General features: G+C 41.3%; 1 protein-coding gene across 1 annotated transcript; it reads left to right on the top strand.

Annotated features, from left to right (window-relative positions):
* Nucleotides 1–237: 237 nt before the first annotated feature.
* Nucleotides 238–15,538, top strand: PDCL2 (phosducin like 2; the record flags this gene model as incomplete). Its single annotated transcript, XM_080924050.1, has 5 exons — nt 238–352; nt 941–1,031; nt 6,981–7,124; nt 7,957–8,165; nt 15,387–15,538. The coding sequence occupies exons 1-5, from the start codon at nt 322–324 to the stop codon at nt 15,536–15,538; spliced, it is 627 nt and encodes a 208-aa protein (XP_080780176.1). The 5' UTR covers nt 238–321.
* Nucleotides 15,539–15,896: the final 358 nt, after the last annotated feature.

Here is a 15,896-nt window from a genome sequence, read left to right as displayed (position 1 = left end):
CGTTACTGGGCGAGCCATCTCGCCATCCTCTAAGGTGATCTTGTCACAATGCTGAGGACAGATGTGTCAGGCTAATCAGAGCATGCGGCCCCATCCTTGGTGAGAGAAGTGGGCTTGTTCCTGCAACCTCAGCTCCGTGAACAGCTTCCTATATGGACGTGCTGCCACCGGTCAGCTTTATCAGCTCGTTTTACAACGCACAGCTTTGCTAAAACTTTCTTTTTTGTGTAGGATCCAAATGAAGATACAGAATGGAATGAAATTTTAAGGGATTTTGGCATTCTTCCTCCAAAAGAAGAACCAAAAGATGAAATTGAAGAGATGGTGTTGCGCTTACAGCAAGAGGCAATGGGTGAGTGTGCGTCTGGGGGTGCGTGAAGGGGGTACACACTGAAGGGAGTAAAATATGTCACCTGAAACACAGGAGATACTATTTAATATCTATGCTGCCCATCCACTGCATGGCTGATTTGTTTATTGAAAGGCACATGCCAATTAATAAAAGCACAGAGATATGCTATGAAACCCAGAGATAGCTTTCTACCATGTCCCTCTACGTGGAGATCACCTTTCTTTGTTCATTCTGTATAATGTCTTATTCATGAATCCCTCCGTGTACTTGGGGGAAATCTACATTTACGGGATCTAATTGATTTTCCCTTCTACTCTCACAAGTGTCCTGTCAGTTCTGTGAACTTTGAGGGAATAAAAAAAAAAAAAAAAAAAAAAAAAAAAAAAAAAAAAAGGTTACATTACAGTTTGTGATGCGTTGCCATCACTACAGGTTTGCTAAAGGTACTGTTGATCTCCATTACCGACACTGTTTGGGTTGTGGTTTGGGGGGGTGTCTGTCTGTTTGTTTGTTTGTTTTGTTTCCTAGATTTGATTGTGAAGTAAAAATGATGTTTGCACAATTTGATTACCTCAAATTTCCATGTAGTTAAGCCATATGAGAAGATGACACTTGCCCAGCTGAAAGAAGCAGAAGATGAGTTTGATGAAGACGACATAAAAGCTATTGAAATCTACAGGTACGGCCTGGTGGCACTGAGGGGTCGTTCCACGAGACCGTGGCTGGCAGGCTTACGGAAACCTACTTCTCGTCATAACTTGCTTTTCTTTCGCTGCTTTCACGATTCTGCCTTTTGACAGTTTGACTCAGCTGTGTTAGCACGAGGGTATCGTTGGGTTAATCCTACATGAAGTGTCTCTGATGTATTGGATTCTGAACTTGTGCCTTTAATCACATTTGGGAAGCTGCCAGCCAATAGTTCTAAAAGCATTATGAGTCTGTGTGGCTGCTGGTTTGGGGACTCCCACAGTACCATGCTGACGTGCTGGACAGGGGCCCACAGGTCCTTTAGGCTGTGCTTGTTCTTTATTCTCCTTTTAAATCCCTGCTTCTGGGCTAATAATAGCAATAGTCCTTCCTTTTGATTTTCTGATCCTTCCTTTTGCTTGCTTAACTTTTTGAAATCCTCCAGAGTGTTCTTCATTTTAGTAAATTTGTTTTAATTTCCCCAGAGGGTTGTTACCTGCAGCACTTGTAATATGAAATGTGTAGTTTTTTTTTTTTTTTTTCCTTATGGGCTCAGATATATGACGTCTGGTCTCCATTTGGTGGTTCTGTCCGGGGAAGCAGCACGGAGCTACCTCACTGTGGGTGGGTTTGGAGAATTCACAGTCCTACCCTGCTTCCAGGGGGTCTCTGCTCTGCACTTGCTGGTGAGGGGTGAGCTCCTGGCTTCCTGCTCTGGCTCTGCTCTACTACATCCCTTCTCCACGATGCACGGTCACCCCTCTGAAACCACAGGCCCAAAGAGACCCTTCCTCTTCCAGTTGCCTTGACAGCTTCAAGAGCTACCCAACGCATGAGCTTTGAAAAAAGAGACTGCATAAATATAAAGACAATGATTAGACCCCAGCTCTTGATACAAATAGGAGAGAACAAATAAATACAGGATTTGTGTTGATCAAAAAGCTAACTGGGGCTGGAGAGGCAGTTCAGTGGTCTAGAACAATGGCTGATCTTCTAGAGGATCTGGTTCCCTAGCATACCCGTGGAGACTCACAACCATCTCCAGTTCCAGGAGAATCTGACCCCTTCTTCTGTCTTCCACAGGGAGCAGGCACACACGGGTGCACAGATACACATGTGGGTAGAACTCCCATGCACATAAATAAAATAAAAATAAATTTTAAAAATATTTTGAATTATATCATGGGGATGGTTTCTCAACTTGTTTTGCTTTGGTTTGGTTTTGGTTTTCGAGACAGGGTTTCTCTGTGTCACCTGGGCTCTCCTGGAACTGGAGATCTACCTGCCTTCTCCTCTTCCCAAGTCCTGAGATTAAAGGTGTGCTGGGCAGTTTCTTCATTTTTCAAAGCATCTCCTGAAGCTCTCTGGGGCAACCGTTTCCCAACAGTGACTGTGGCAGGGATGCTTTTCACTAGGGCTACATTGCCTTAGAATCCTGTCCTGCCTTCCATGTGAGTCAGGACATCTGAGGACTGAGTACCAGAGACAGATACTTCATGTTCACTCCTCTCTCTGGCTGGTTACAATCTAGTCTCACAAGGAGGCTTGCAGTTGTAGTCTTCCTGCAAGCTGCAAAAGGGGAATCTATGATACGTAGGTTCTAACAAAGTCTCGGGGTAAGATAAAGAAGTGACAAATACCTTATTCAAGAAATTAGGGACCAAAAAAAAAAAAATGCCACTGGGTGGGTCACCAGCTATCAAATAGCAAGTGAATTAATCCCTGAGGTCCCTATAGCTAAAAGGAAAAGTCTAAATGTGCCAGTGAACATATCTACAATATATTCTTGTGGTAAATACACTAAATTTCTTTGGCATACCTTCCTCTTTCTCTTGATGCATGTTACAGTAGTGCAGGAGCTAAAAGCTAAAGCTAAAGCATTTCTCAGAGTTTACTGCAGCAAGGATAGCATGTGTTTCCGTTCTGCTAACATCCTCACAGGATACTGAGCTCAGAGCTATATTAAATGGAGAAAAATAAATAAATAAACCTAAAGTGTCCATTGAAGTGAACGTAGGATTTGAGTCATAACCCTGGAGCCACAGCTCTGGCTTGTTTCTCATCCTCCCATTGTTGCTAGGGAGCCTGGTTCCTGGTGCCAGCGGTTGTCATTGTGCCTCTGAGTCTCAGAGTAATGTGATACTTGGGCCAACCATTGGAATCTAGATTCCCCAGTTTCTGGATTGCAGCAAAGAAAGCCTTGGCAGACCAGTTCTGCAGTGTTGTTCTGGGAGTCATTCCTGGTTGGCCAGCCTAAGGCCCATTCCTTCTCAGCAAGTTTGCAAAGCGCTTCATTTCCCAGGTTAAGTACCTTTCTGCTTAAAATAGCTAGAGGGCTTTCTGTCTATGTAGTGAATCACAATTGATTTGATTGTTAAGTGCAAAATGCAGGGCGCTTTTTGATGGCAGGACTAACGCCCATGTGTTAACCTTTCTAGTGAAATAACCAGGGAAAATGAGGAGGAGGGAGAAGTTGGTAGTTGTACCAATAAGAAGGGACCTGGTGGCAGACCTAGCTTGGCATTATTATTCTCTTTGGGTTTCATTGTGTTTGGCTTCATTGTTACGCAAAGTGACTTTTCATCTGGCATGCTTCTAACATGCAAAATGAGGCCAGAGTGTTCTGAAGATTGTGCAGGAGGTTTTGTTTGCTTTAATATAAGTATGGTCAGGAGGTGATTGTTATCAAACAGTTACCATTCTCACAAAGAAGGGCTGCACCATGGCACATGGGGGCCACAAAGGAAGTACCTGAAAAGGTCAGGATCAAAACCTGCAAGGGAAAAATCCCTGACATAACCTCTGTTGTAGTTCCTGTGGGAACAAACAGGCAAGGCGGTAGTGAGAAGGCTTATGATTGGCCAGTTGAATCATTTAGGTGGGCTCTGGATGAGGTCTGTTAGTCATCTGGTACTGGGTTCTAGGATGACTAGAACAGGGAGCCTTATAAGAAAAAACAAAGCAAAACAAAACAACAACCACAGAAAGAACAGTGGTTGACACCAGGCCTGGTGGTACATGCCCAAAGTCCCAGACACTTGAGAGGCGAGACTGGGAGGGTTAGCTGAGCCAAGGAGTTAGAGACCAGTCTTGCCTGAAAAAATAAGAGAAAATCAAAAGCAACTGAGGGTGTGCTTTCAGAATTGGCTGGCTGGCTTGCATCTGAAGAATGGTGTTGTCTGGCAAGTATTGGTTCTTTCTCTTGGAACCAGCTAGGCTGAGACATTCCCTGGAGCATTAGCAAAGTTCTAGGTTCCAGAACATCAAGAATGCAGAAAATGAGTGCTAGTGAAATGGCTCAGTGGGTAGAGGTGCTTGCAGTCAATCCCCATGACCTGAGTTTGTTCCCTGGAACCCAGCTACTGGAAGGAGAGGACCAACTCCTGCAAGATAGTATCTGATCTCCACACGTGTACATGCACAGGTATGCACATGCACACATGCGTGCATGTATGCACGCACATACAGGCACACACATACATATCTACATATGCTAAAATGTAATACAAAAAATAAGAAGATGGAGTTACATACAAAGAAACACAAGGAAGTACCCTTAGCAAACTCAAGTATAGGAACTTATAGGTGTGCTGTAAACTACTTGAGGTTACTCAGTAAATCCAAGCATGGACTAGTCATCAAACTATGCAACTTTTGAGAGTTATTAACAAAGCATTCATGTTCTATATGAATGAATAAATACTAAATGTTTATCAGTTCTCCGAGTGCTACACGTATTGTTGAGAAATTACCGTATTACATTTCTTGTTCCTGGGACAATATATCTGACAAAGGCAACCTAAGGGGAAAAAGGTTGATTTTGCTTCATTAGTTGAGCGCACAGTCCGGCATGGTAGGGACACCATGCAGCAGGGACTTGAAAAATTGGAGATGAACATGGAAGCCATCTCGCTCCTTTCTCTGTAGGCAGCCCAGCCCCCAGCCCATGGAATAGTACCTCCCACATTCAGGTCTGATCTTCCTCCTTAATCCAGCTCTTTCTGGAGAGAAGCTGTCCTCTCCCAGCATGTGTAGTGGTGGTGGTGGGGGTGGCTACTGCAGTCAGGTTGATGGTGACAATTTCCCAGGACATCACTTAATACCCAGTGATCACATGTGCTAGGGTATTAGTCAGTTTTGTCATGCAAAGATAGAGAAAATAGAAACTGAAGAAGGTAAAGAAATCACCCACGTTTATGCTACTATTAAATACTGGAACTGACATTTAAACCCTCTTTAGCCCGGTGGTAGATGTCAGATTCTTAGTCACTTTCCTTTGCTGCCTTTACCTGTAATAAATTTATTTTAATAATGTCCACAAAAGCTTTGGGATACATAACAACTTGCTATTTTATAGGCATATAACTGGTGATAATAATAATACTGACTTCATCAAGTTTTTGTAAGGACTAAATTAGCTAATGCTCTTAAAGTAGTCCCTACCACAAACCCTCGGCAATATTACTGTTGCTCGGGGTACTCACGAATAAAATATTTATTTTTGGTACACGAGAATTTGCAGTGGGCTGGAGAGATGATTGCAGAGGCTGAGAGATCAGCCCCTGGCACCCACATGATGGTTTACAAGCTTATGTAATTGCAGTTCGGGGGATGTAACACACCCTCTGGCCTTTGCAGTAATGAATGCAGTGCACAGACACATGCAAGCAAAATACTCGTGCACACAATACAAATAATTTTGTAAAAAGGAAAGAAGGAAAGGAAGGAAAGAAAAGAAAAAGAATTTGCTGGCCCAGTACCTAAATATCCTACTGTAGTGTGACAAAACTTCTCCTGGAGAGGTGGAACACACACATCTACTCACCCCAGATGGAGAACCCACAACAGAACAAATTACCAAAGTCCAACAGTGAATGAATGAATTTTACTGGGGCTACTTACAAGAGCAGAAATAACAAAAGACAACTGTGTCACCAAGGCCCACCCCAGAATGGGCTCAGCTCACACAGCTGGGAACCTCTTCCCGGCAGCTCAGATCGGCTCTGTTTCTTCCAGGCAGCTGCTCTGACCTGAGCCTTCTTTGTGGCATTGCTTGTCTGAGAGTCTTTCTTGCAGTGTTTATTGCTTACTCTGGCAGGGAGGAGCCTAGTAAATCTGGTCAATTTCAGGGACTTCCTGAAGCTATTTTTGAGTTTTTTACCGTCCTGCTAAGGAGTCTTCCTGCAGGGTGGGATGTTTCAATCTCCAGGAAACTGTTACACAAAATACCTAGTCTTAAGTAAAAAGAATTTCAAAGTCAATAGCAAAATTCTTACCATTGCTATACATACAATAGTGCCAATTCTCAGACACAAAGAGGAATGGCTTTATATGCTCCTTAGGGGTGAGTCAGTCATTCAGTCCGTTCGCAGTGTTGATATGCATGGGTATCACTTTTGTTACTCTAAATTATTATTGGATATTGATTACCCATAAAAACATACACTTTGGGGATGGAGAGATAGTTCAGTTGTTGTGAATACTTACTGATGGGAGCTGGAGAGATGGCTCAGCGGTTAAGAGCATTAACTGCTCTTCCAGAGGTCTTGAGTTCAATTCCCAGCAACCACATGGTGGCTCACAACCATCTGGAATAGGATCTAATGCCCTCCTTTGGTGTGTCTGAAGACAGCAACAGTGTACTCACATACATAAAATAAATCTTTTTTAAAAAATGAACACTTATTGATGTTGCAGAGGGTTCAGGGAACTCCTATCAGATGGCTCATAACTGCCTATAACTTCAATACAAGGGAATCAGAGGCCTTTGGCCTCCTTAGGCACATGCAAGCACCTGGAACACAAACTCACAGACAGACAGACAGACAGACACACACACACACACACACACACACACACACACACACTGGGAGAGAGAGAGAATAAATAAATACACAAAAGTAAAAGAATAGAATATTTACATTGTTTTTGTTTTAATTAGAGAAAAGCGGTTGCAGGAATGGAAGGCACTTAAGAAGAAACAAAAATTTGGGGAATTGAGAGAAATTTCCGGAAATCAGTATGTGAATGAAGTCACCAATGCAGAAAAAGACTTGTGGGTTATAATTCATCTATACAGATCAAGGTAACTATACAATACTTCAGAATGCTGGTGTTTTCATTGTTTAAAAACACTCCTAGCTTTAGGGTCTGTGATAACTATGATGAAGAATATTTAAGAAAAAAACATGTATGCACATAAGTACATTGTAGAATTTTATCTTTAGGGATTGAATTAAGTATGCTAAAACATTTTCATTTCTAATCTAATGTCACATTAGTAAGAAAATTATCACTGTTCGGTAATTAAGACCTATGTGTGTATCCTCTCTTTCCCTGCTTATCCGAGCTCAAACTCAACCAAGCATGGTCTTGAACTCATGACCTTCCTTCTACCTCCCAGAGTTTGAGACTAGTGTGCAGCATCGCATGTGTTTTATGGAGTACTGGGGATCAAACCCAGAACTTCATGCTTGTTTAGGCAAGTCTTTGGGGAAGGGAAAGTGAGAACCAGGGAGAGACAAGCAAAATAAAGCCAAGGGGTGTGGAAGAACATGAAAGTGTGTGTTTGGGGGTGGGAGGACAGGGTCAACTCTGACATAATCTGCTCAAGCTCATCATGATTGACTAAGGGTGGGCTGGAGGGTGGGAGGAATGAGAGTTCTGTGATGGATGAAGCAGGCAGCACTGGAAGGTTAGGCTTCTGCTTTCAATCAGTCTTTAATTTTACATGAGAAATCATTCTGGACCTTGGGATCCAGGATGTGGAAGACGGGGATGAAATGGCCTGGCTGGTTGGTGTCAGGAGAGTCAAAGAAGTGCAAGGTGGGGAGCTGTGGACATGCGCACCCGGGACATTAACCAGTCAGTGACTAAGAAGAGTGGTCTGTGAAGTTTACTGTGTGTTTTCTCTTTAGTGTCCCAATGTGCCTGGTGGTTAACCAGCATCTGAGTGTCCTAGCAAGAAAGTTTCCAGAAACCAAATTTGTTAAAGCCATCGTCAATAGCTGCATTGAGCACTACCATGACAACTGCTTGCCAACAATTTTTGTTTATAAAAATGGTCAGATAGAAGGCAAATTCATTGGAGTTATAGAATGTGGAGGGATAAATCTCAAGTTAGAAGGTAATGTTGTTTGTTTTTAAATGCTTAAAAAACTAACAAGTGAAAACTTCTCTAGATGAAGAAGTATGAAAGTTTATTTTCTTGAACTGAAGTTTTCCCCTTAATTTTCTTCTCCTTTTAAGATTTGAACAATCACTTTAGCGTGCATGAGAGTTTGTGTCTCTGTGTCAGTGTGTATGTGCAGTGCCCACAGAAGGCAGAGACACAGCGCGGCAGTCCCTGAAAACAGTTACAGCCACCCATGATCTGTCATGCAGGTGCTGGGGTCTGTCTCTCCAGTCACTTCCCTTGTTGAGCCTCTCCAGAGCAGCTGTCCCCGTGCCATGCGTATCATATACACATTAGAGTGTAAACCGTCGAATGTAGGTAGAGTTCAGTCCTTCTCTGCAGCGCTTTCACAGTTCTGCCTAATGTCTGCGTTAGCCAGGCAGGGCTTAGTCACTGCAGACCCGGACAACCCACTGTGCTCACCCTGTCTGGGGTAGTCTTTCCCTTTACCCACATTCCTCCTCTTTATCCTCCTACTCTAACCCCTAGCCCTGAGGTTTGCCTCATTTCCATTCACACCCCGACCCCCACATGGCCCTGGACTCTTGCTCTCTTCTGTGGACTTTCTGCCCTGTGCGTTCTCTATGCCACCCGTTCACATGGGACCCTGGCTCTGCTGGTGGACAATTCCCTAAGTCTTCATCTCTGGAACAGGTGTGGAAAAACAATTTTCTTTCTATGACTTTCTTTCCTGTAGCATACAGCACAGGACTTTCGTTAAACCTCTTTCACTTCCTAAAGACATCCCTTTGTCTTTTTCATGCCTAGATGCCATTTGAACCTATTTCATGAAGCTGAAACATTCACATTGTGTGTTGCTATAACTTGCATCTATCTCCACAATTTTGAACATCTTGTATAATGAAACTATGGGCTCATTAAACAGGAACAGTTCATTTACCTTCCCTTCCTGTCTTAGTTAGAGTCTTACTGCTGTGATCAGACACCATGACCAAGGCAACTCTTAAAAGAACATTTTATTGGAGCTGGCTTATAGGTTCAGAGGTTCAGTACATTGTCATCAAGGTGGGAGCAAGGCAGCATCCAGGCAGGCATGGTGCAGGAGGAGCTGAGAGTTCTACATCTTCATCTGAAGGCTGCTAGAAAGACTGGCTTCCAGGCAGCTAGGATGAGGGTCTTAAAACCCACACCCACAGTGATACACCTTCTCCAACAAGGCCACACCTCCAAATAGTGCTACTCTTTAGTCAAACATATTCATACCACCACACTCCCATCCCTGGAAGCCATCAATCTGCTTTGTCTTTATGAAGATGATTTTAGACATATATAAGCAAGACATCACTGGGTTTCTCCTCCTTCGTGCCTGCTTATGAGCATCACTCAACACAGTCAAGGCTCAACCCTTTCCTTTTTCCCAGTCTGAACAATGTCCCAATGTCTGCATAGGCTACACTGAAGGTATATACCCTTCATTGGTGGATATTTATATTGCTTTTATATTTTCATTGTTATGAATAATGCTGCTAAAACAGATTATCTGTTCAATAAATTTGGAAATAAGCCCAAAATTACATTGCTAGATCATATGGCTATTCTATATGTTTTGAAGAACTGAGTCATTTTCTTATTCTTTAGCCATTATATGTGAATATGCATATGTATATTTTATCACTCATACACAAACACACAAACACAAATACATACACACACAAATGTAAGGAGTGGTTATATTATAAAATTAAAACTATTCAGTAAATGACAATATATCATGTTGAAATTTATTTTTTATTTTCTTTCTTTTTTATTGGATATCCCTGTATTTACATTTCAGATATTATCTCCTTTTCCCCAGTCCCAACCCCTTCCCCCTCTCATTGAATGTCCATATGAGTGCCTCCAGGAAGGTGCTCCCTCTCTCAACCACCCTCTCCCACCTCAGCACCTTGGTGTTCCCCTACACTGGGGGAACAAGCCTTCACTGGACCAAAGGCCTCACTTCCCATTGATGGCAGTGAATGCCGTCCTCTGCTGCATATGCACCTGGAGCCATGAGTCTCTCCATGAAAACTCATTGGTTGGTGGTTTAGTCCCTGGGAGTTGTGGTGGGTTTGGTTAGTTGATAATTTTATTCTTCCCATGGTGTTGCAGAACTTTTCAGCTCCTTTAGTCCTTTCTCTAACTCCTTCATTGGGGTCCCCTCCCCATGTTTAGTCCCATGGTTGGCTGCAAGCACCCTCCTCTGTATCAGTATGGCTCTGGCAGAGCCTCTGAGGAGGCATCCTTATCAGATTCATGCCAGGAAGCAGTACTTGGTATCAGCAATAATACTTGGGTTTAGTGGCTACATATAGGTTGGATTCCAAGGTGAGGCAGTTTCTGGGATGATCTTTTCTCCAGTCCCTGCTCCTCTATTTGTCCCTTTATTTCCTGCCATGAGTGTTTTGTTCTCCCTTCTAAGAAAAACTGAGGCATCCACCTTCTGGCCTTCCTTCTCTTTGTGCTTCATAAGTTCTGTGAATTGTTTCTTGAGTATTCAAGCTTTTTGGGTTAGTATTAGCTTATCAGTGAGTACGTACTATGAGTGTTCTTTTGTGATTGGATTACCTCACTCAGGATGATAGCTTCAAGTTCCATTCATTTGCCTAGGAATTTCATGAAGTCATTGTTTTTAATAGCTGAGTAGTACTCCATTGTGTATATGTACCACAATTTCTGTATCCATTCCTCTGTTGAAGGATATCTGGGTTCTTTCCAGCTTCTGGATATTATAAATGAGGCTCCTATGAACATGGTGGAGCATGTGTCTTTATTATATGTTGAAGCATCTTTTGGGTATATGCCCAGGAGTAGTATAGCTGGGTCTTCAAGTAGTACTATGTTCAATTTTCTGAGTTATCACCAAACTGCTTTCCAGAGTGGTTGTACCAGCATGCAATCACACCAAGAGTGGAGGAGTGTTCCTCTTTCTCCACATTGTTGCCAGCATCTGCTGTCACTTGAGTTTTTGATCTTAGTCATTCTGACTGATATGAGGTGGAATCTCAGTGTTGTTTTGATTTGCATTTCCCTGATGACAAGTGATGTTGATCATTTCTTTAGGTGCTTCTTGGCCATTCAGTATTCCTCAGTTGAGAATTCTTTGTTTAGCTCTGTGCCCCATTTTTAATAGGATTATTTTATTCTCTATAATCTACCTTCTTGAGTTCTTTGTATATATTGGATACTAGCCCTCTATCAGATGTAGGATTGGTAAAGATCTTTTCCCAATCTGTTGGTTACCAGTTTGTCTTTTTGACAGTGTCCTTTGCTTTACAAAAGCTTTGCAATTTCAAGAGGTCTCATCTTTCGATTTTTGATCTTAGAGCATAAGCCATTGGTGTTCTGTTCAGGAAAATTTCCCCTGTGCCTATGTGTTCTAAGCTCTTCCCCATTTTGTGTTTTACTAGTTTTAGTGTATCTGGTTTTATGTGGAGGTCTTTGATTCACTTGGACTTTAGCTTTGTACAAGGAAATAAGAATGGATTGATTTACATTCTTCTGCATGCTGACTGCCAGCTGAACCAACACCATTTGTTGAAGAGGCTGTCCTTTTTCCATTGAATGCTTTTAGCTCCTTTGTCAAAAATAAGTGACCATAGGTGTGTGGGTTCATTTTTTGAGTCTTCAATTTTATTCTGTTGATCTACTTGCCTGTCTCTGTACCAATACCATTCGGTTTTTATCACAATTGCTTTGTAATATAGCTTGAGATCAGGGATGGTGATTCCCCCGGAAGTTTTTTTATTATTGAGAATAGAAACTTATTTTTTAAAAGCTCAATAATAGTTTTCTAAACTTTTTTTATGCTTTAATAACTTTAAAGCTTATTCTTCTCTCATTAAATACTTTTTGTGTTTGTCACCTCTTTCTGTGAGAAAGCATCTTCCCAGAAAGTGTTCTAAGGACAGTTCTCATTGACCATCCTTGTGCCCACCAGTGAAGTATTTCTTTTGGATTTTTTACTTTTTAAGTGCAGTAGGAAGGTGTCTGTGATAGTGTTAACTGTCTAGTTGATAAAAGTCAGTATCAACTGATAGCTGGACTTTGGGAATGTTTCTGAGGGACTTGCTTTTATTATGTTAGTTGTGATAGAGAGAAGGAGGGATAGAGGGAGGGACTCATCTACCATTGGGCAGATGGTGGTGGGTGGTACCATTCCCTAGGCAGAGGATGCTGGAGTTATGCAAGAGTGGAGAAGACCAGCTGAGCATGTATGCTTGTATTCACTGCTCTCCCCTAACCGCAGACATAATGAACTAGAACATGGACCTGTGAGCTAAACAGACCCTTTCTCCCTTAAGTTTCTTTTATCAGAATATTTTATCACAGCAACAGGATACGAAATGAAGGCTCTACCAGTGAGAGTATTGATTTTTCACCTTACTGGTTCTGTATGAGAGTTCTTACTCATCCACATATTTATCAGGTCTTAAAATTGTTTTCCTGGTGTGATTTTTGTCAAGATAGTGGATAAACCATGTTATTCTTTTGCTTCTGGCAATATTGTGGATTGAACTCATGGATTTATGCATACTAGACAAGTGTTCTACCTCCGAGTTGTAATGTCAGTGCTACAAAAATATCATGTCCCATTTAAATTTGAAATAGTAGTGGGCTTAAGCATTCCATTGTAGGTGTTGGTCATTTGTTCTCTTCTTTATGCTTTTTCAGTTGATTAACAGAACCGTGTGAAGTTCTGCCCACTGCTTCTCAACAGCATCACTCACAGGTTCTCAGGAGCTTACCACTTCAGTTTCATTTCTCTGGGTATATGTACTTCTCTGGGGCACTATGTGATTGAGCCCAAGCTCTTTACCACTGAGTTTCACTTCCAGGCCAACATTGCCTTCCCCCTCTCCACCTTGATACAGAGTCTGGCTTCAGAGTCTTAGGCTCAGTCTTGCCTTTGCCTCAAATAGCTAAGGATCTAGGTCTAGGAATACAGTTTTAATTGTCAGGCAAAAGGGATATTAGGATAGTGAAATTGATGGATCTTTTTAGATTATATTTACCATGCTTCTCTTTAAAACCATTATATTATCTCCCTATATGTTCTTTTAATAGCTTAGATCTTAAATAACATCGTAATGAAGTATTAAAAAGAACGAATCTGACTTTATTCTGTTGCCCCAATGCCATTTACTGAGATTCCATGTCCCGCTGTCTATATATAAATTTACTTTTAAACTGTAAAGCATGCATAATATGAACCTTCACTGCTTTAACCATCTTTCTCAACATATTCTACACATTTCTTTTTGAGAAGGGACTCTTGCTCAGATTGGCCTTGAACTTGTGCTCCCTCCGCTTTAGCATTATCGTGGTGGCAGTATAGATCTGCTGCCCGGCCCTGCAATTCCTTTCCCTCCTGAGGCTAAATAATACGTTTTCCTATACACTCCTCTACTGATGGACCCTTAGGTTCTTCCTGTCTTTGATTTACAGTTAGTGCTGCTACCATGAAATGAGCGCACAGACCCCACCCCCACCCCCGCTGCTGTTCCTGCCTCCACTCTGCTGATACCCAGAGCTGCCATTTACAGATCACACAGGAATTCGACTTTCAGCTTGTTGTTGCTGTTTTAGAAATTGCCACAGTTTCCCACAGCAGCTGACCACATTACACTCTACTCAACAATATGCAAGGCTCTCGAGTCCCCAAGCTCTCTTCCACCCTGCCAATACTGGCTAGGTTTTGGTTTTCGAAAATAGCCATCCTGGGGCACAGAATGAGATGTTTTCTGTTTCTGCTGTAGTTTTTAAATGATGCAATTTATTTTTGAGATCTCTGCTCTGTTCTACTAGGTCTTTGTTTTGTTTTGTCTATTCTTGTATTAGAAAGCTATACTTAGTGTTAATTCACAGAAATATAACTATAATAAAGCAGAATTTCATATAACTTATAATCAAGTTCTATCAAAAATCAGTTATTAGAATATTCATAGATTAACTGTTAAAGTGTTAAAATAAAAAACCATGTACTTATTAGGATATTTACTGATTAACTGTTCCCATTTTGGTATTTTCTTTAAACTATATTTCAGTTTTCTTTACAAACATTCTGCTTATACAGAATTTAAACATAGATTTCCAAGGATAGGCATGGAGAGACATGAACTTGATTATTTTTTGTTATTGATAGATCTATTTTGGTAATTTATATTGTCCTCAAAAAATTCTCCCATTAATAGTCTTACTTTATTTTTCAGATGTGTTGGTGTATGTCTCTTCCCAATAGGCCTGTTTTCTTTTTTAATATCAAGTTTTAATCTTTACAAATTACTCAGTTATTAGCACCCATACCTCACTTGGTTTTGTGAGGGATTTTACTTTGTTTGTCCATCTTATGCCCAGGGAATGATAGTATTTTGTCAGTTGACTGTCACACATATGAGTTCTTTGTCACTTGATTTCTTCCTTATCTTGTAAGCATGACTACCAGAACACAGCTACTCATAGCTCAGAAGATCTGATTCTGGTTTCCTGGTCTCTCCATTGCTTCTGCCTTCCTGTTTTCACCAAACTCTGCTTTTATATCTCCTCAAGTTTACACCATTTTCTCCTTCCCTTTCTTTCTCTCCCTCCCCCCAATCACCTCTACCCCACCTCCTATTTTTTATGTGCAGGGGCTGGAACTTGTGCCAGTCCTCTCTTTCAGCTTCTTAGATGCTGGGATTACAGCATGACCCACCACATATTGTTTTCTTGGTATTTTCAGTCATTTTAAAATGAGCACTCTACCCATTTCCCCTGTTAAGGACAGCAACCCTGCCCAATGTGCTTTGATAGTACACCACTTAGTCATTCAGTTTAAATGTATTTTCAACTCCACATTATTATTTTCTTACATTTATCATGTGTGTGTGTGTGTGTGTGTGTTGTTGTTGTTGTAACGCAGTATGCACAGTGTTTGTGTGTGTGCTGGCAAGTCACAGTGTGCATGGCGCGTGTGTATGGCCATAGGGTAACTTTCAGAAGTTAGTTTTCTTCTTCACCATGTGGATCTTAGAATCTGTCTCAGGTTTCTGTCAGACTTGCAGCCAGCACTTTTACCTTATGAGCCATCTCACGAGCCTTAATCTCCATACTAATTTTATCCAAGTCAACTTCTGCTTCAGTTTTTCCAAGATTTTTATATCCAGTTTGATGATAGGTTTTTATGTATTGTAGAACTTGAATGGAAACTGTCAGAAGTTGGAGCAATAAAGACTGACTTGGAAGAAAACCCCAAAAAGGGCATTGCAGATATGATGGTGTCTTCAATTAGAAACATTTCCATTTACGACAGCGACAGCTCTGGCAGTGATGCTGAAGCCAAGTAGAACCAGTTAATAAACAGCTTTCCAGTATAAGTATCAGATGCTTGACTTCCTACTAACTTCGTATGTAAGAATTAGAGCCTACATGTCAATTGAAAATTTTTCAGGTTTTTAAGAATATCGTCTCTTGCAAATATGAATATTTACTCCTTAATATTTTGTGACTTATTTTTTTCTGACTCCTGTTGGACAAAAAACCAACAAATACTTTAAGCCCACTTTAAAAAAAAAAGACACATGGCAGGAAATAAATACGGATTCACAAATAAAATTAATACATTTTATATTGTGCACCCATGTGTGTATAGGTGTGAATGCCTGTTATTGTGCTTGTAGAAGTCAGAGGTCAATTTTGGGTGTC

The sequence above is a fragment of the Micromys minutus genome (genome assembly GCF_963924665.1).
Source record: "Micromys minutus genome assembly, chromosome: 1".
Taxonomy (NCBI): Eukaryota; Metazoa; Chordata; class Mammalia; order Rodentia; family Muridae; genus Micromys; species Micromys minutus.
Note: the sequence above shows the minus strand (reverse complement) of the source record. Positions and strands in the feature narration are given on the sequence as shown.